The 21708-nt window shown below is 40.1% G+C and overlaps 1 protein-coding gene across 4 annotated transcripts in view; it reads left to right on the top strand.

Annotated features, from left to right (window-relative positions):
• The first annotated feature begins 10340 nt into the window (after positions 1-10340).
• Positions 10341-21708, top strand: part of MOV10L1 (Mov10 like RNA helicase 1) — a 72663-nt gene continuing 61295 nt past the window's right edge. For 3 of the 4 annotated variants that reach the window (XM_074227226.1, XM_074227228.1, XM_074227225.1), the window contains exons 1-3: positions 10341-10499; positions 19880-20064; positions 21336-21495. In XM_074227226.1, coding sequence (XP_074083327.1) covers positions 10403-10499; positions 19880-20064; positions 21336-21495 — 442 coding nt within the window. In that variant the 5' untranslated portion in view covers positions 10341-10402. Of the gene's footprint in view, positions 10500-19581; positions 19663-19879; positions 20065-21335; positions 21496-21708 lie in introns of those variants that run through there. The other variant, XM_074227227.1, reaches the window with a different exon arrangement.

Below are 21708 nucleotides of genomic sequence, written 5' to 3'. Positions count from 1 at the left end.
ATCTTGGTTCTCTTCCTTAAAACAATGCTGCTATAACACTTCAAAGATTTTTGTTCTAAGTAGTAATAAAAATGATTAAAAAGATTCTTTAAAATATCAAACATTTACACTGGAACTTCTCTTCAACAGAGTACAGTCTCAATCAAATTATGAAATTAAAATTCGAGTGGGCAGGACTGATTCATGTGAGCACAGTTGCTTTGGATCCTTTCTTTCTGCTCAGGAAGCAAGGAAAAAATACAGGCATGCACTTAGCCCGAAAATCCTGGCAGCTGAAGGTGACTGCGGTCTTGAAGAATGAATCTGCTAAGTACCCTTATAACCATAAAAGAGCTCAGACCCTAACATACAAAGACTATCCCCAAGGCCAATTTCACCCAAGCCATCAACTTTCATCTCACATTATGCTCATTCAGCTGCTTAACCAAGAGGTTCAGCAATCACCTTCACAAGGTATAATCTATGAATTCAACTGTTTCAATTAGATCCCATACAAACTTTTCCCCGGGCCATTCTATTTTTTTTTTTTTAACATTTAAGCATTTTGTTTTCCAATTATATACAATAGTAATATGTACCCATCATTTTTTGCAAGGCTCTGAATTCTACAATTTCCCCCCCTCCCTTCCCCCCCCCCCCAGGCTGTCTGACAATCTCTACATTGTTTCCATACACTGATGTAAATTGAATGTTACAAGAGTAAACATACCCCCCCCCCGAAGAAGATGGGAAACCTCAAGAATAGAGAGAAAGAAAAAATGTACTTCAGTCTGTGTTCAGATTCCAATGGCTCTGTCTCTGGGGTGAGTTGCTTTCTTTATCTTAAGTCCACCAGAGAAGCTGCTTCAATATTTTTCCCACAGTTGCTATTACTAGCTGTACCTCCACTGTATTTCTCCCCACTCTCATTTATTCTGTTCTCTCTCTCTCCTTTCATCTTGGCCCTGTCCAAAAGTGTGTTGCATCTGAGTACCCTCTCTTCTAGCAACTACTCCCCCCTTCCCTCCCCCCATTCCTCCTTATCCCATCCCTTTCTTCTCATTTTTCTCTAGGGTAAGATGGATTTCCTCACCCTATTAAGTGTGTATGTCATTTCCTCTCTGAGCCATTTCTGATGAGAATGAAGGCTCACTCATTTCCCCCTTGCCTTTCCCCTTTTCACTCCATTGAAAAAGCTTTTTCTTGACTCTTATGTGAAATCTCTCAGCTTCTTCTTCATCTCCTTTTCCTTCCTCCCAGTACTTTCCCTTTCCCCCATCACCCATTGACTCCATCCCTTTACCACACCATACCATTATATTCCTTCCTATGTCCTGTCTATATATGCTCCTTCTAACAGCTCTTATAAATGAGAAAATTCATATGAATTATCCATATCTTCTTCCCGTGCAGGAATACAGACAGTTCAACATCATTAAGTTCCTCATAGTTAGTCCTTTTCTTCCACCCCCTTTATGGTTCACCAGAGTCCTGTACTTGGAGAGCAAACTTTCTGTTCAGCTCTGGTCATCTCAATAGGAAAGTTTGAAAGTCTCCTATTTCATTGAAAGTCTATCTGTTCCCCTGAAAGAGATGTTCAGTTTTGCTGGGTAGTTGATTCTCGGTTGTAAACCAAGATCTTTTGCCTTCTGGAATATCATATTCCAATCCCTACTACGAGCCCTTAATGTAGATGCTGCCAGATCCTGTGTAATCCTGACTATGGAACCTCAGTAGCTGAATTGTCTGTTTCTGGCAGCTTTTAGAATTTTCTCTTTGATTTGGGAGTTTTAGAATTTGGCTACAATATTCCTGGAAGTTTTTCTTTTGGGGATCCCTTTCAGGGGGTGACCAGCAAATTCTCCCGATTTCTATTTTACCCTCAGCTTCTAGGATCTCAGGGCAATTTTGCTGTATTATTTCTTGAAAAATGAAGTCTAGGCTCTTCTCCTGATTGTGGGTTTCAGATAGTCCAATAATTTTTAAATTATTTCTTCTGGATCTGTTTTCAAGGTCAGTTGTTTTTCCAATGAGATATTTCACATTTTCTTCTAATTTCTGGCTTTTTTGGAAGAGTTTTATTTCTTCCTGATTTCTTGCAAAGTCATCAGCTTCCTTCATTTCCATTTTGCATTTGAAGGAGCTACTTTCTTCAGAGAGATTTTTTATCTCCTTTTCCATCTGGCCAATTCTGCTTTTTAAGGCATTCTTCTCATTTGCCTTTTCTTTTGCTTTTTCCATTAGGCCTAAACTGGTTTTTAACGTATTATTTTCTTCAGTACTTTTTTGGTATATCTTTCACCAAGCTTTTGATTTGATGATTTTTCTGCATTGCTCTCATTTCTCCTCCCAATTTTTCCTCCACCTCCCTTAATTGCTTTTCAAAGTCTTTTTTGAGCTCATCCATAGTCTGAGCCCATTTTCTATTTCTCTTGGAGGTTTTGGATACAGAAGCTTCAATTTTGTCATCATCTGAGTATGCGTTTTGATCTTCCATGGGACTAAAGTAATTCTCTACGGTTAGATCCTTCTTTTTCTGTTGTTTACTCATTTCCTCAGCCCAAGACTAATTTACAACACTTCCAAGGCTTTGGGATTGTTGTTTTTTGGGGGGGGGGACACCCCACTGGAACCTTTATTCTTCCAAGGTCTTATGCTCTCTTGCCTGTGCTTTGATATGTAGATGGACCCATACTTCCCTCTGCCCTGGGGCTATAAGGCAGGATCCAGCTATCTTAGTATGGAAGCTCAAACTGCCATATGTGAGTGTAGGCAAAGAGCAGAGTTCTACCCCAGGGAGAGCAGAAAAATCTCTGCAGACTTCCCTTATTGTCTCTGGGGGTGCAGGCTGCTTTCTCCCAATTCTTGCTGCAGATTCTGTGGCGGGTGCTCCTCACTCCACACTCATTCTGGTGGAGTAGTTCTCTCACAGCCCCTTCAAGCTGTTGCCGGTGATCTCTGGGTTCAGCTGGGCCGCGCTGTGCTGTGGCTTTTTTTCCAACCCCTGGTCCTGGTGAAACACACCTTTCCCTTGGAACTTCTAAGTTATCTTGGACTGGGAAAATGTATCACTCAGTCTTTCTGTGGGTTCTGCCCTGCTAAATTTTGGCAAGAGCCATCCTTTGGTTTTTGGGGGTTTGGGGGATTGGAGTTCTCGGAAGATGCTGCCTTCATGCCACCATCTTGGCTCCACCGCCCTGGGCCATTCTTAATAAGAGTCTTTTTAAAAAATATCTTAATTCAAATTGATTCTAGATCTTCAAAACCATCATCTGTTTCCTTTAATTTAGAGAAAATCCACCATTTGAGGGAAGTAGAAAGACGGTGCTCAATTACTAAAATTCAAAGCTCAAACAAACAAAAATCCCAACAAAGCACGGGATTCCTGAGAGTACAGCCTCTAGAGTCATCTCTAAGGCCCATCAATCCCGTCATTGGGAAGTTTCCTTATTTCTTTGATATAGTCCAGTGTGGCATGACAAGGGCTGAGGTTGGATGTGCCTTTGGCTAGTTCATCTGGTACCTTTGCTTCAGTGTAGGCCACAATGCTAACAGCAAAGTCCAATGCTAACTTGATTAAGAGAAATTTCCAAATTTGTTTTGACTTTGTAAGATGTTCATGGAGGACTGAAGCAAACTCCAACCCTTCAGCCAAACCACCTTCTATAATGATCCATATGCTTTAAAATGGCAAGGGTCTCTTATGTGTATATTCCTTTAGGTATTGCCAGGCAGCCAAGAAGCTTTTAGTAAGTACTTACTACCATGCTATATTCTAATGAGGGAGACAACATACAAAAACCTGTCACTCTAACAGATGGAGTGAGTGGCCAGAAGGGAAGCTCAAAGAAGAAGACAGCAAGGGGGAAGAAGGGGACTGGTGACACAGAAATTGGGATTGGAGCTGAATCTGGGAGGAAGTCACAGAAAGCAAAGAGGCAAAGGTGAGGAGGTGAGAGTCAGCTTGATGAGGAGCAGTCAATGACAAGGCACAGGGCAACAAGGAGGGTCTGGAAAGAGGACCAGCTGGAAGACCTATGCTCTAGGTTTGTAAAGTCAAAGATGAGAGAACACTAACTATGGAAGGGGGAAAGGGATTGGAGCTTAAAAGTCAGAACATGCCAGTGGTAACAAGAAGCCAAGGCTAAGGCAGAAGCCAGGCTGAAGAGAGTTCAGAAGAGGAGAGGAGGGAAAGTGGAAATACCAAATGTCACTGGCATTTTCAAGAAGTTTGCCCACAGAGAGGAAGGAGAGATTAATAAGTAACAAGAAAAAGAGATTTTTTTTAAAAGGATGGGGAAGTGCTTATAAACAACAGGGAAGTGGCTCCTAATCAAGGAGAGATTTTGAAGGATTGGTGAAAAAGTGGGGATGATGGAGGAGATAATTTCCAGGAGAAAACTTCAGCCTCCTAGCCTCCTTGGTTTCCTTCAAGACTCTGCTCCAATCTTACCTTCTCTAAGAGGTCTTTCCTGTTGTCCTCTAGCTTCTGCTGGTGCTTCTGCCATCACTTCCCATTTACACTTTGATAGCTTCTATAAACATCATTGTAAGCATGATCTCTCTCCCATTCCCATGTGGGCTCCCTGAAGAAAAGTCTTATTGCTACCTCTCTTTGGACTTCTCAGAGATTAGCCCAATAGTTGCTATAAAGGAGACAATAAATGCCGACTGACTGATGACCAAATCAGGTACAAAAAGAGAGATTGGCTTGGCAATAAGGGGCACCTCTTCATATGACCCAAGAGTAAAGGAGAAAGTTGTGGGGGAAAGGAGGTCTAAGGAGGAGGACAGAGTTGGGGTGCCAGGAGACTCTTTTTTTTCTTTTTCTTTTTTTTTTTTTAGATTTTTCAAGGCAATGGGGTTAAGTAGCTTGCCCAAAGCCACATGGCTAGGTAATTATGAAGTGTCTGAGGCCGGATTTGAACTCAGGTACTCCTGACTCCAAGGCCAGTGCTCTATCCACTGTGCCACCTAGCCACCCCACCAGGAGACTCTTAAGGAAGGACTGGATGACTGAAACTGTCCTGTGATGTCCAGGACACCAAATGGATTCACTGTCAGTGTCTTTTGGAAGATAATCTATTTTGTTGAGTTGCAAATATGCTGCTTTGGTGCAGGATTTTTAAATATAAAGTATGAAATTCCACCTTATATTTTTAATTGTCCTATTCATTGTCCTTGGGGAGGGCTTGAGGTGACCCTGTTAGGATGAGAAAGGACTGGCCCCAATAGCTTCTATCATGTTAAGAGAAATTTCAAAATTCTAAACTAAAGACTGACTCAGAAATGAGTTCTCAGAGGACTGGTCTGGCCAAGGGCACATCCAAGGAGAGAATTATGATTGCTTTGACTGCTGATGTATTTTTCTACTAGTACTACTCTCCCAAGACACAGCTACCAAGGAAAACATCCAGATGAGAGGAAATCACATACCTGTAAATTATAGGACTAGCAATGGAACAGAAGCAATAGGGAAGGAGCTACCTGTTTCCATTATTTCCTCCCTTCTCCAAATGATTTTCCAATTTTCCAGGTAACTAATTTTATAATATAAAAACTAAATGGAACACATATTCCCTATCTCATGGTTTAAACACAAAGAGAACAATGACAAAAGCAATAGCTGGTAATCTTCATCCAATTCAGGGACTAGAAAACATTCATTAAATATCTATGGTGTGCAAGCAAGAACAAGGTCAACAGCAGGAAACCTGGTTCTGGTCCAGAGTGATCCCTAAATTCATCTGTAGGATCAAAAGGTCAAGCATCTCAAGGGAGGGAAACGAAGCAAAGAAAGAGAAGGGAAAGGAGGAGGGAAGGAAAGGGAGAGAATGAGAAGGGAGTCAGGTGTTTAGGACAACCTAAAACAGAAAGAGAACAAGGTGAAAGTAGAGTCATGAAATCCTAGATGAGAGTGGATATAATTGGGGGGGGGGGTAGAGCAGGCAGGAAGAGGCCTAAAAATAGGCTGGAAAGCCTAGGTCCTAGGAGACAATCCCAGGGAGCGTCGAACTTGAGCTTGCTGGGACTAATGTCACTTAGCTATGACATTAATCCCCTTTCTGCCCATAGGCCAGACATTATATTTAGGTTTAAAATTCTTAGGGGTAGTTCCAACCCCTTCCCCAGGACTCTAGTTGGGGAGGAGAGGTCTCTCATCTGCCATTCGCTCAAGCCTCAGCTGCAAAGGTTTTCCAATTACTGTGGGACCTCATCACACTGTTAATTCCTTCTGGAACTCCAGTGATGAAACTGATGAGTAGGGGACACATTTTTTCCCCATAAGAAATAATGTAATTAGAAATAATTAGTGAAGATTCTGTAAAACAAAATCTTAAAACTAAATAGATGTGAATAAAAAAGCAATTATATAAAATTAAAATAAAAGGGAGCATCCTCAAAGAGGACCAAGATAAGAGAGAGGTGATGCCATGACATTCAACTGAATTGGAATTAAGTGAGGGAATGTTGTGCAGAGTCAACAGCCTCACTTTCTCCTCTGGAGCCCAGAGGCCAGAAATGGATCCAAACAACTGAAGATGGCCCTGGATACAGTTGGAGACCTTGGTCTTTTAAAGCTAAGGTCTTTTCCAAGTCACAGTTTGACTGAGGTAAAGCCTACTCAGTGATTAAGGTTAGGTGAGAGAAGATGAGGCAAAGAGGCCAAGAATAACTACTTTTACTTAGTCAAAAAAAAAAAATTAAACTGGGAGGGCAAAATCCTCAGTGATTAGGGCAGGTAAATAAGAAATGAAGCAAGAATAGTTCATAGTAAAAAAAAAAAAATCAATCTGGAAGAGGAGGTCCTTAGGGTTTCTGGCCAAAACAGAAACAATTGATGTTTACATTCACTCTGAACCAATCAAGGCCTAAAAAATGAACTATTCATCACATGAGAGGGGTCCCAAGTTGGCAGAGTGGCAAAGAAGCAACAAGTGAAAAACTTCAGGGTGGCATATCAATTCATAAAAGTTCTAGCAAATGTGATGCATCTAGAACAAGTTTGGAGAGATGAAACATTTTGTTCATCCAAAATGCAACATATAACCAGTCTGACAAGTTGTAAAGCCAAAAAGTACCAAGATAACACTGAACAGAGATCCAGGTACCCCAATTCCATTTAACTTCTCAAGAGTCCAATTAACTTTTACATAGGAGTATTTACTTCAAAGGTAGAGAAAGAACAAAAATGCTAACATTTTCCCAATACCTGAAGGACATCAATTCCTCCCTATACTTCCTTAGTATGGCTCATGAGTCACAAACAAGAGAAGAGTCTGGGAGTAAAAACAGTCAAGTCTAGTTATTCAGGCAAAGGAAGAGGCTTCTCCCATACGTATAGGAGCCCAACACAGGTTGTATTCTTCCAGAAGCATGTCCATACTATTGCTATTATAGGTGATCTGAGTATTCATGAAAATCTCTATAAATACGTTAAAAAAGAGAAAAGTTGGTCAACTAAACAGATAAATTACATGACATCTTTACATAGTTAGTATGATTAAGAGAGAAGAAATCCAAGTTTTCTCAAAAGTGAAAAAGAACCCATCATTTAAGAAGAAACAAAGGAAATGGAGTTATAAATTGGTCCAGCTTGCCTGGGGAGCAATTTGAAACTGTGCCAAAAATGACTAACTTGTGCGTGCTCTTTGACACAGGAATATCACTTAGTCTATACCCTACCATCCCCCCAAAAAATCTAAGAAAGGGGAAAAGGACAATAATACTTGTAGTAGCTCTTTTCATGACAGCCAAAAACTAAGGGGCTAGCCTTGCTATCAGGGAATGGCTAAACACCTTGTGGGATAGAAATATAATAGAATATTATTGTGCCACAAAAAATAATGAAATGAATGATTTTAAAGAGAAATGAGAAGACAGCTATGGACTTAAGAGTGAAGAGAAGAAACAATAACATTCAAAAGAAAAACTTCAAAATATCTTCTAAATCTGATCAAAAAAAATTAAAAAACAAATCCAAGAAAATGAAAGTGACAAAGACACACTTAAGGCACAAAAAGCAACATGCATTTTCAGATGAAGTGGTTATGAAAATCTTATTGGACTTAGCTATGAACTGAGGCCTTTTTTCCCTTTTACTCAAAATCCTTATCTCAGACACAGCTAGGAAATTATTAAGTGTCTGAGACTGTATCTGAACTCAGGTCCTCCTGACTCCAGTCCTGGTGCTCTATCCACTGCACCACCTAGCCACCCCAAAACTAAATTCTCTTAAAAGGTAACACAATGAAGTAATTTCAATACTAAATATGCATGCACCAAGTGGTATAGCATCCCAATTCTTAAAGGAGAAGCTAAATGAGTTACAGGAAGACATAGACAGCAAAACTCTACTGGTTGGAGACTTCAACCTTTCTCAGATTTAGATAAATCTAACCATAAAATAAACAAGAAGTTAAGGAGGTAAATAGAATGTTAGAAAACCTAGACATGATAGACCTTTGGAGAAAAGTGAATGGGGACAGAAAGGAATATACTTTTTTCCTGCAGTACATGGCACTTACATAAAAACTGACTATGTACTACTGTGTAAAAACCTTATAATCAAATGCAGAAAGGCAGAAATAATGAATACTTCTTTCTCAGATCATAATGCAATAAAAATCACGTGCGATAATGGGCCATAGAGAGACCCAAAACTAATTGGAAACTAAATAAACTCATTTTAAAGACTGAGTGGATCAAACAACAAATTATAGATAGAATTAATGATTTCATCCTAGATAACGACAATAACAAGACAACCAAGACTCATGGGATATAAGTTATCCCATAGCCAAGACAGTTATTAGGGGATATATTATATCTTTAACTGCTTACATGAATAAAATAGAGAAAAGGAAAACTAATGAACTAAGCATGCAACTAAAAAAATTAGAGAAAGAACAAATCAAACCTCCCCAATTAAATACCAAATTAGAAATTCTAAAAATAAAGGAGAAATTATTAAAATCAAAAGCAAGAAAACTATTGAACCAATAAATGAGTTGGTTTTATTAAAAAAACAATAAAGTTGATAACTCTTTGGTTAATTTGATTTAAAAAAGAAAACCAAATTGCTAATGTCATAAATGAAAAATGGAGAAATTAAAATAATTCAGATTTTGCCCAACTAGATGCCAATAAATTTGATAATCTAAGTGAAATGGATGAATATTTACAAAAATGTTTCCCAGGTTAAATGAAGAGGAAATTAAGTATCTAAACAACCCTATCTCAGAAAAAGAAATTCAGATGGATTCACAGGTGAGTTCTATCAAGTATTTAAGGAACCATTGATTCCAATTCTGTATAAACTCTTCGGAAAAATAGATGAAGGTGGAACTCTGCCTAACTCCTTCTGTGACACCATTAATGGTGCTGATATCTAAACCAGGAAGAGTCAAAATAGAGAAAGAAAATTATAGACCAATTTCCCTAATGAATATGGATGCAAAAATCTTTAATTTGCTCAATTTGGAGTAGGAAAAGATTAATAAAAGAAAAAATTTTAAAGGTTATTTATGCTCTGATATACCATCTTTAAGGTGGCACCATAATGCAAAAATAATCAGGAGTTAAATCAGGCTGACTTATCTTGCTAAATTCAAATCAAATCAGAGACATTTTCCAGGCATCCAGGTCCCTTAACCCTGTTTGCCCCAATTTCCTCATCTGTCGAATGAGTTGGAGAAAGAAATGGCAAAGCACTACCCAAATGGGGTCACGAAGCGTTGGACGAGACTGAACAATTACAAAATGATCCATGTAGAAATTAGATGAATATGACTAGGAACCACTCTTTAGGGAAATAAAAAAATACACAGACCTAAGAACTTCAAGGAATTTTACTTTTTTTTGGGGGGGGGGGATGACTATAATATTATAAAAAAAATACTCCCTACCTTAGTTGAGTGACAATAAAAGGCAAATTCAGTTGATCCGTTAGAAGCAAAGGTCAAAAGTCTCAAAACTGATGATGGGGGAAGGGAGCCCGGAGGGGCCCCGAGGGGTGCAACAGGCAGCCCCACTCCGAGGCGGCAATCATCAAGGCAGCTTGGTTCTTGGTCAGGAATAGAGCAAAGCGGGGCCCTGAGGCCACAAGCAAAAGAAGGGCTGCTGGGGGCCGGCGGGCCGCGGGGGGCCGCGGGGGGCCGGCGGGCTGCGGGGGCCGAGCACCCGCGGGGCGCCGAGGCGCAGGCCGGGCCCCAGCCGCTCCCTCCTGCGCCGGGCACGTGCGGCGCCTCGAGCGTGGGGCGGGGCCAACGGCCGACGCGCCGGCGCGAGCGCCCGGCGGCCTCCCATTGGCCGAGGCGGGGGGCGGGCGCGGCCCTCGTGCTCCGCCAGGTCACGTGGGCGGGCGCGCGCCGCGAGGCTGCTGGGCTCCGGGCCGCGGCGTGCGGTGAGGCGAGGCCCGGCCATGCTTCGGCTCGTGTCCAAGGCCTTCTCCTTCCTGTGGCGGCGCGCCGAGGGGCCGGCGGCGGAGGCCGAGGCGCGGCCGCAGGAGCCCGACGAAGGTGAAGGCGCGGGAGGGCCCGGGAGGAGGCCCCGGAGGGAGCGGCTGAGGAGGAGCGGCGGGGCCTGGGCCGGGGGCTGCGGCCGCGCCGCGTGACCCGAGGGTTTGCCGGGGGAGGGGGGCGGCCACGTGGCCGCCTTCTTTAAAGCGACTCGAATTCGGGCGGGCTGAGTGGTTTGGGTCAGAACCCCGGATGTTGGCCGGAAGGCCCCGGGGGCGGCCAGGTCGCAGCTTCCGGCCACCCTGAAAGGACCCCGCCCCGCCCCCACCATGCCGCCCCGCTTTTGTCAGGGGAGGATTTTGGGGGGGTGGCTCGCGAGTGGGCCCCGGCTTCCTGCACCCATCCCGCGTCCCGCCAGCTGCCGGCTCTGTCGCCCTCCTGCCTCGGATGCCCTTTGTCTCCCGAGAGAGCGGTCCAGGAGCGAAGCCTGGCCCTGCTGGGGGCCTTGAGGCAGGATCTGCCTCCCTCGTCTAGACGCTACCATTTTTACCGATTTGTGGGCCTGGGCCTTGCTCATGCCTCATGCGAGCCTCCCCCATTCTGTATTTCTGCAGTTGATTTCTTTTAATAAGCCGGATAGAGTACCTTAAGTAGCCCCACACCTGGTTAACTTGCCGTTGGCCAAAGGTATTCTTTCCTGGAAGTTATGTCCGTTTGCAGTACCAGACCCACTGCTGTTCTGTCCATGACTTAGATGGTGCTAGAGATGATGCTTAATTTCCATGTGATATAAATTGGGAAGAGAGCTTAAATGGTAGATGGTAGACTAGATTAGACCAGTTTAATGAGATGGAATTTAGTAGAAATAAATGGAAAGTTTTACCCTTAGTCATTAAAAATTACTTACACAAATATAGGATGGGGAGACACGACTAGACAACCATTCATGTGGAAAAGATAAACAGGGAAAGGGGCTTTAGTGGAGTCACAAGAGTTGGGGAATTGAACCATGGTGCAACCATGAGGAACCCTTCCTGCCTTTCCAGGAACAGCATGGGAATTGTTTAAATTGCTCAACCCCAGAGGGCAACTAGGGATCAGTGAACAGAGCACTGGCCCTGGAGTCAGGAGGACCTGAGTTCAAATCCCACTTCAGACCTTTATTAATTACCTAGTTGTGTGACCGTGGTATCCCCATTGCTTGCAAAAAAAAAAAATACTCAACCTATAATTCAAATGGGAGAAGGATGCACACTTGTGATTAGAGCAGAAGAGATGGCCAGAACTTCATGCTAAATCATGGTTTCTCTTTTGGGGGAAACAGTGAGATTTTGTAGGTTTGAGTTTGTAATCAGTCACTCAGCAATCCAGACCTCTTGACTTGGAGCTGTAAAACTGAGTTGATGAGTTTTCCCCCTACTCCCCACTGTAGGATTTTAGAAGAAGTTTTGTCAAAATGCTGATCCAGGTGCGATGAAGCAAGGCAGCTAACATTTTAACCAGAGTGTACATGTCTAGATGTGAAAACCTGATCCAGTCAGCTGTCATGACTTCTCAAGCTTTACAGATGATTAGTGATTCTAGGGCAACTGCCCTTTGGTATCCTGATAATATTTGGATTATCCACCTCACAGGGTTGATATGAATAAAGTTAAAGAGGTTTGGTTTTTAATTAATTAAATCCATAGCTGGTACATACTAATAATCTCCATTAAACGTTGCTCACAAGCCATCCTTTTAATAATCTGTTCTAGGAAGTTATGCATCTTTCCAATCTCTCCATCCCTTGCCATTTTGTCAGACCATTATCCCTACTCTTCTCCTCCTTCCCATTCTTGATTCAGTTCAGCTTTTCTCTGGCCACTACTCTGCAATCCTTGCCCCTTTGTCTTATTGTCCCTTGCACTTAGCCAAGCCCTAAACCTGGATTGCTGGCAACTCTCCACCTCTTTGCTCCTGCACATGTGTATCTAAGGTCACATAAATTATGCCTACTGTGTTTATCACTGGTTTAGGTAATGCAACCTCACTTACACCATCACTGAAGCTTTTAGTTTACTTTTGACAATGAATTAATTAGAAGCTGTTTTCTGTAGGAAAAGAGAATCAAATCTGATGTGTGACCCTGGGCAATTTAACCTCTGTTTGTCTCCTTTTCTTCAACTGTAAAATGGGGACAATAACAGTGCCTATCTCAAGATGGTAGTGAGGGTCAGTAAAGAGGTTTGTAAAGTGTTTCCCTTCATACAGATTTTTGAGATATATATGTTCAGTCTCCTCCTTAATCAGTCATCCTGTGTCACTAAAATTTCTCAATAGGTGGTCCCAAAAAAGAAATTCAGTATTTCCCCACCTTCACTCTTTTTTAAAAATCTATTTATTTATTTTGAATTTTACAATTTTTCCCCTAATCTCACTTCCCTCCCCCCATCTCCCACTTTGCATTGTTTCCATGGTATACATTGATCTAAGTTGAATGTGATAAGAGAGAAATCATATCCTTAAGGAAGAAAAATCAAGTATAAGAGGTAGCAAAATTACATGATAACTTTTTTTTAAAATTAAAGGTAATAGTCTTTGGTCTTTGTCCAAACTCCACAATTCTTTCTCTAGATATAGATGGTGTTTTCATCTCAGATAACCTCAAAATTGTGCCTAATTGTTGCACTGATGGAATGAGCAAGTCCATTAAGTTTGTTCATCACCCCCATGTTCTTCTGGTTCTGCTCATCTTGCTCAGCATCAGTTCATACAAATCCCCCCAGGCTTCACTGAATTTCCATCCCTCCTGGTTTCTAGAACAGTAGTGTTCCATGAAATATACCACAGTTTGCTAAGCCATTCCCCAACTGAAGGACATTCACTTAATTTCCAATTCTTTGCCACCACAAACAGGGCTGCTATAACTATTTTTGTATAAGTGATGTTTTTACCCCTTTTCATCATCTCTTCAGGATATAGACCCAGTAGTGGTATTGCTGAATCAAAGGGTATGCATATATTTGTTGCCCTTTGGGCATAATGCCAAATTGCTCTCCAAAAAGGTTGGATGAGCTCATAGCTCCACCAACAATGTATTAGCATCCCAGATTTCCCACATCCCTTCCAACATTGATCATTGTCCTTTCTCAGAGATGCTTTAATTTGCATTTCTCTCTTAAATAGTGATTTAGAGCAGTTTTTCATATGAGTATGGATCGCTTTGATTTTCTCAGCTATAAATTGCCTTTGTTTATCCTTTGGCCATTTGTCAATTGGGGAATGACTTTTTTTTATTTGACTCAGATCTCTGTATATTTTAGAAATGAGTCCTTTGTTAGAAATACTAGTTGTAAAAATTGTTTCCCAATGTACTACATTTCTTCTTGGTTACAGTGGTTTTGTCTTGTGCAAAAGCTTTTTAACTTAATGTAATAAAAACTGTCCAGTTTATTTTTAATGATGTTCTCCATCTTCCTTGGTCATAAATTGCTTCCCTTTCCATAGATCTGACAGGTAAACTATTCCTTGATCTCCTAATTTGCATATAATTTTTTTATCTCTAAATCCTGTAATCCATTTGGATCTTATCTTGGTATAGGGTGGGAGGTGTTGGTCTAATCTAAGTTTCTTCCATACTAACTTCCAATTTTTCCAACAGTTGTTATCAAAGAGAGAGTTTTCATCCCAATAGCCGGACTCTGGGTTTATCAAACAGCAGATTACTATAATCATCTCCTGTTATTGCACCTAGTCTATTCCACTGGTCCCATCACTCTATTACTTAGCCAATACCAGACAGTTTTGATGATTGATGCTTTATAATATAATTTCAGATCTGGTAAGGCTAAGCCACCTTCTTTTGCACTTTTTTTTTCATTAAATCCCTGGAAATTCTCAACTTTTTATTTTTCCACATGAATTTACTTACAATTTTTTTCCAATTCATTAAAGTAATTTTTTGTATTTTTGATTGGTAGGGTACGTAGTTTAATTTTGGTAGAATTGTCATTTTTATTATATTAGTTTGGCCTATCCATGATCATTTGATGTTTGCCCAGTTTTTTAAATCTGATTTTATTTGTGTGAGAAGTGTTCTGTAATTGTTTTCAAAAAGTTTATGAGTCTGCCTTGGCAGGTAGACTCCCAGGTATTTTATATTGTCTGAAGTTACTTTGGATGGGAATTCTCTTTCTAGCTCTTCCTGTTTTATCTTGCTAGTCATATATGGAAATGTTGAGGATTTATGAGAGTTTATTTTATGTCTTGCAACTTTGCTAAAGTTGCTAATTATTTCTAGAACTTTTTTAGATGAATTCTTGGGATTCTCTAGGTACACCATCATGTCATCTGCAAAGAGTGAAAGTTTTCTCTCCTTCCCTATTGTAATTCCTTCAATCTCTTTTTCTTTTTGCTGAGGCTAACATTTCTAATATGATATTGAATAGTAGTGGTGATAATGGGCACCCTTGTTTTATCCATGGTCTTATTGGGAATGTCTCTACCCTATTCCTATTGCATATAATTCTTGTTGATAGTTTCAGATAGATACTGCTTATTATTCTAAAGAACAATCTATGTATTCCTACATTCTCTGGTGTTTTTAGTAGGAATGGGTGCTGTATTTTGTCAAAACTTTTTTAGTATCTATTGATATCATGATTTCTGATAGGTTTGTTATTGATATAATTAATTATACTAGCATTTTTCCTAATATTGAACCAACTCTGCATTCCTGGGATAAATCCTCCTTGGTCATAATGTATTATCCTAGTGATAACTTGTTGTAGTCAATTTGATAAGATTTTATTTAATATTTTTGTATCTAAATTCACCAGGGAGATAGGTCTGTAATTTTCTTTCTCTGTTTTAACTCTTCCTGGTTTAGGTATAAACACCATAGCAGTGTTATAAAAAGAGTTATAGGCAGAGTTCCATCTTCACCTATTTTTCCAGAGAGTTTATATAGAACTGGAACCAATCATTCCTTAAATGTTTGATAGAACTTGTGGATCCATCTGGCCCTGGAGATTTTTTCTTAAGGAGTTCAATGTTAGCTTGTTGAATTTCTTTTTCTGAGATAGGGTTATTTAGGTATTTAATTTCCTGTTCATTTAGCCTGGGCAGCTTATATTTTTGTAAATATTCATCCATTTCACTTAGATTATCAAATTTATTGGCATAGAATTGGGCAAAATAATGCCTAATTATTACTTTGATTTCCTCCTCCTTGGTGGTGAGTTCACCTTTTTCATTCATGAAACTAGCAATTTGGTTTTCTTTTTTTTTTTAATCAAATTGACCAGAGGTTTATCAATTTTGCTGTTTGTTTTTTTTCATAAAACCAATTCTTGGTTTTATTTATTAGTTCAATAGTTTTCTTGCTTTTGATTTTATTAACTTCTTTAATTTTTATAATTTCTAATTTGGTATTTAATTGGGGAGGTTAATTTGTTCTTTCTCTAATTTTTTTTAGTTGCATATTTAGTTCATTGATTTCCTCTTTCTCTAATTTATTCATGTAAGCATTTAAAGATATAATATATTCCCTGACAGCTACCTTGGCTGTGTCCCATAAGTTTTGGTATGTTGTTTCATTATTATCATTATCTAGGATGAAATAATTCTTTCTGTAATTTGTTGTTTGATCCACTCAGTCTTTAAAATGAGGTTATTTAGTTTCCAATTAATTTTGAGATCTGTATCTCCCTGGCCCAATATTGCATGTGGTTTTCATTGCATTATGATCTGAGAAAGATGTATTCACTATTTCTGCCTTTTAGCAATTGATTATTAGTACATGGTCAATTTTTGTATAAGTGCCATGTACTGCAGAAAAAAAAGTATATTCTTTTCTATCTGCATTCAAGTTTCTTCCATAGGTCTATCATGTTTAGGTTTTCTAACAAACTATTTACCTCCTTAACTTCCTTCTTGTTTATTTTATGATTACATTTATCTAAATCTGAGAGTGGTGGGTTGAGGTCTCCTACCAGTAGTCTTCCTGTAACTCCTTCAACTTCTCTAAGAATTTGGATGTTATTCTAACGGCACCTCTTTTTCTAGTCTCAAGTTCATAACATCAGCATTTCATCTCCAAGATCGATTATAAACCTTTTTGTGTGACATTTAAAATTCTTTTGAACCTGGATTCTTCCTGCCTTTCTGATCTTCCATTTCCCCTCTCCTCCACATACTCTTCACTGACTTGCTTTCATTCCTCAGCTAGGACTCTCCTATCTTCCATCATCACACCCCACTCTGGAATATCTTTGATTCTCACCTCCACCTGTGAGAATCCCTGACTTCTTCCAGGCATCCTTCCCTTCTCAGAGTCCCTCATCCACTGTAGCACATAGTAGGCACCAGTAAATGTCTCTTTCCCACTCCAGTTCAACAACTTGGTAAACTTGAATTCTCTATCTCCCATCTGATTGTTTCTCTCTGCTCACTAGACCTCATCCTAGAGTATTCCAATGGCAACCTGCCCCAGAGCTCTCTCCGTGCTACCAGCTCTGGTCTTCCTTAAGTTCAGATCGAACCCTCAAATAAAATACAAATTCCTGGCTGTTCAAACTCTTCCCAGCCTATCCAAACTCTTTATGTATTATTCCGGTTTTCCTCCTCCAGCTCCCTGCCTTGAATGAATTCTCTTTATTCTTTTTATTCACCTTCGTTTATCTTGGTTGACTCTTACAGCAGAATAGAAGCTCCTTTGAGAAACATTCTTTGTATTCTAAGCCCAACCTCAGATTTCTTAACTGTAAAATGGAAATAATAAGAGTCTCTTTCTCACAGGGTTGTTGTGTGGTGACATGAGACATATTTCTAAAGTTCTTAGCTCAGTGCCTGTGACAATAGTTTGAATAGATACTTAATTCTACTCTGCATTCCCTACCTACCATGTCCTTTTCTAGCCCCAGACTGTCTCATTCACCCCCCAAAAAAATCCTTTAGCTCAGGTTGGGTAATAGAGCAAGTTTAAATAAGACAAGAAGTCCTAATTTCTTTGCTGTCTGAGTTCCCACGCTAACACATCTCTCCTTCCCCCTCAAACTCTTAACACTTCCATCGCTAGGTCAAATTCATATTTCCTTGAAATTTCTCAAGACTTTTCCTAGACCTCTTTGTGTTTATTTTACTCTCCTTTTTATCAGTTATTTATGTCAAATCAATCAACAGTTGCAAAGAAAAGAGAAAAAAAAGTCTTGCCATGAGGAGCTTTCAGTCTAATGGAGGTGAAAACAAGCAAGCAATTATGTCTTAAGTTATACTGGATAAATTGGAGGTAATCCCAGAGGGAAGGCAGAAACCACAAGGGGGTTGTGAAAGTCTCCCTGTAATAGGTAGGATATCAGCTGGGACTCAAAGGTAGAAGTGGTGATGAGTAGAGAAAATTCCAAGCATGGGGACCCCTGTCACTGCATTGGAAAGTATGTAGAGGGGAATGAAATGGGTTTTTTCCCCCTCTCTTAGTAGAAAGTCATCGAGAACGAGTTCTGCCTTCCTGGTAATGTAGTTGTTTAGCCTCAGGTCCAGAATGACTTGCCCTCATTGCTTCCTCCACCTCCTAAAAGATCAAAGTATGGGGGCAGCCAAGTGGCACGGCAGAAAGAATACCAGTCTTGGAATCAGGAGGACATGAGTTCAAATATTAACTCACTTAACTAACTTGTGACCCTGGGCAAGTCATTTTAACCATAAAAAACATTAAAAAACCCATAATAGATTCTTTTTAGGGGCAGCTAGATGACTCAGGGGAGGACCTGAGTTCAAATACAATCTTAGAAACTTAAACCTTAGCTTTGACCTTAGGCAAGTCACTTAATCCCATTGTCTACCAAAAATCAAAGGGAAAAAAAGATGAAAGTATGGATTAGGCAAGTCAGTTCCTGTCATCCTGATACCTGAGCAGTAGACATCCCCTCCTCACAACTGCCTGTTTTCCATGCAGGATACGTGGTGTATGTCTGGAAAGTATCCCATTATCATTGGACCTAGACTAGGTCTAACTAAATGACACCCAAAGGCAATTTTGTTTTTTCCTGCTATGATGTCTCTAGAAAAGCTCTCTGCCAACTATCTCTCTCTCCTCAGATTCTTAGATGCTAGCACAGACAACATTCTTCATGATGAATCATTCTGCCTGGTCTCTAAGAGTCCTTTTCATTGCCACAGGAGTCTCCTGCTACCAAGTCTATTATTCCTTTGAATGAGATCATGTGATCTCATTTCCAAAACATCCAGCTCACCTTGTTTTATGACACAAAGCCAACACACAGTTTCTGTCCTTTCCTATTTAGTATTTTTGCTCCATTTTTCTGATGTCCCACCTGCCTGCCTCAACCTTATTTGATTTAACAGTTGTATCTTAGGGAAAGCCTGGAGGGATTTGCATGAATTGATGCTGGGTGAGATGAGCAGAACCAGAAAAACACTGTACACCCTAACAGCAACATGGGGGCAATGATCAACCTCGATGGACTCGCTCATTCCATCAAGTGCAACAACAGGGAACAATTTCGGGCTGTCTGCAAAGGAGAGTGCCATCTGTATCCAGATAAGGAGAAGTGGAATTTGAACACAGTTCAAGGACTATTCCCTTTAATTTAGAAAAAAAAAGTTATCTTATTGTCTGATCTTGACCTCTTAGACTTCTTGTCTCTTCCTTAAAGATATGATTTCTCTCTCATCACTCAATTTGGATCGATGTACAACATGGAAACAAAGTAAAGACTAACAGATTGCTTTCCGTGGGGGGAGGGAAGTAAGATGGGGGGGGGGAGAATTGTAAAACTCAAATAATAACTTTAATTTAAAAAAAATTTAAAAAGTTGTATCTTGATCCTTCTTCCTGTGTGTCACTTCAAAATAAAATTGTTTTTTTATCTCAGTCTAAAAATGTGAGACTTTTTTTAAGATGAATCAATCCAGGGTCAGCCTTGTGAGAATCAGGGGACAAAAAAATCTATTTCTACAGTCACAATCCATGCAATGTATGTTGTCTTCTCCCCCTTTCCCCTCTCCCCCCACTGGATTGTATCCAGTGCAATGAATATCTAGCTTAGGTTTGTTCATTCAATGAACATTTATTATTACTCATTAGCTAGAAGTTGAAATTCCCTAATCTTTGTAATCTAGCTGTAATAGATATTATGGGTGGTGATAATGACAGTCGCTGACATATAACACTTCAAAATGTTTAACATTCATTATCTTGTCTGAGACTTAACAGATTTCTGAGGTAAGTACTAAAGGTATTACTGTCCTCATAACATGACGGAGGAAATAAGCCCAAAAAGGTCAGGTGACCTGCCCATGGCATAGGGTCACTCTTTTCATTTTAGAAGTTTCGTTCTCCTTAAGCTAGATCTTCCTCCCACAGGGTTTACTTTTCATTTCTAATTTTCATTGTTTGAAGTCATTTGTGATTTAAACATTCTGATTACTCATCCTTGTAGGTACCACCAAGCTGAAAACTGTTCAGGGAGTTGTGACCAGATACTGTAGTGATTATGGGATGATTGATGATCTGGTGTGCTTCACTAGCGATGCTGTCACCAGCAGCGTCCCATTGAACATTGGCCAGGAGGTGACAGCTATCGTGGAAGAGGATAAGATATCCAAAGGATTGAAGGCTATCAGAGTGAGTTGAATGACTGTAGAAGTGGTTTCTTTCTTGCACACTGAAAGGGTTTAAAGACTGAGGAATGGGTGGGCACTGTCTGCCCTGCATCTCTTGGGACTCTTCTTCCCTCTCTACACCTTTTTGATTCTGTGTGATGCTAAGGATTAGACTGAGGCCACATTGAGAATCCACAGACCAAAAAGTCATGACAATCCTCAAACATGGCCTAGGAGATTGTTGTGGCATTCAGGAGATGGGAAAGGGCAAAGTACTAACAGGTAGTGATAATAAATTAACTGAGTTATAAAAATAACTGCTCTTGGGGGCGGCTAGGTGGTACAGTGGATAGAGCACTGGCCTTGGAGTCAGGAGTACCTGAGTTCAAGTCTGGCCTCAGACACTTAATAATTGCCTAGCTGTGTGGCCTTGGGCAAGCCCATTACCTTGCAAAAAAAAATAAAAATAACTGCTCTTGCTATCCTGTAACTTGGTTTGTTTAAGGTCAGTCCTTATTGTCAAGAGAAGATATGGGGACTGCAAGTGGGGTTTTGGTCAAAGATTGAGACACTTTGATTATTTGGAAAGGATTGGGGTGGGGAGGGGTATGGAGGATAGTGGGGAATTGTCAGATCCTCATCCATTTAATGAAGCAAACACTTCCTGAGAGCATGCTCCGCACAGAGTGCTGTCCTGGCTGCTTGGTGAGAGCCAGAGATCAGATAGACCAGGAACAGAACTCAAAGAATTATCAAACAAAATTGAGATGTTCTTCAACCTGAATGGAATAAGGGGGAAATTTATTCTTATTTCCATAAATTCCCTGGGAAAGCCCTGTTCTCCTGAATTGTTCCCTTTGGTGATTTCTACATCTCCATGCAGTTGATGTTAAGCAGAGAATCCTCAAACTCTCTGATCCTGAGCAAATCATTGAGCCCTGTCAGCCTCCATTTTCTCATTTGTAAAGTGGGAACAAGAGCACTTCCCTCAATCAGACTCACATTCCCATTAGGGGCCAAATAGACTTTGGAATTGTAAAGTGATGGTATAAATACTAGGTGCTCTTACTCTTACTATGGGCCAAAGGAATATTTCAGAAATATTTATGTTGTCACAATTTGGACTTTTGTTGATCAATTAATAAAATTGTTTTACCTTTCCGGTAAGAAAGAATTTAACCAGGTTAGGACATTTTATATTGATTAGGTGTTTAACTTCTTATTTCCCACCCTATCCTAACTCCATTTTCCACCCCCCCCCAGAGTATAGAGCTCAGTTTGTTTGCCTTGCAGGTTGAAGCTGTCTCTGATAAATGGGAAGATGACAGCAAAAATTACTGTGAACTTCCAGATTCCAGTACCAAGATTTTGATTGGCTGTATTACTTCTCTTGTTGAGGATGCTGGTTATATCAATCAGACAACCTACTTCTCCATGCAGGATGTTTGTGAAGGTATGGTTTGTATTTTTATTTGAAAAAAACTGATTTCCCATATGTTTAACATTCCCATTTTAAAGTGGTTATAAAAAAATAAAAAATAAATCCTCTATTTATAAAGTGGTTATAAGCATTAGTTAAGAAATGGAAATTGGGACCTTTAAGGACTGCAGTCATGCTTGTCTGTCAGATGAAGCAAAAACAAAAGTTTGCTCCATTAAAGTGGTA

This window comes from Macrotis lagotis, chromosome 2, assembly GCF_037893015.1.
Source record: "Macrotis lagotis isolate mMagLag1 chromosome 2, bilby.v1.9.chrom.fasta, whole genome shotgun sequence".
Classification (NCBI taxonomy): domain Eukaryota; kingdom Metazoa; phylum Chordata; class Mammalia; order Peramelemorphia; family Peramelidae; genus Macrotis; species Macrotis lagotis.
The sequence above is the reverse complement of the archived record's forward strand: the minus strand, read 5'-3'. Positions and strand labels throughout refer to the sequence as shown.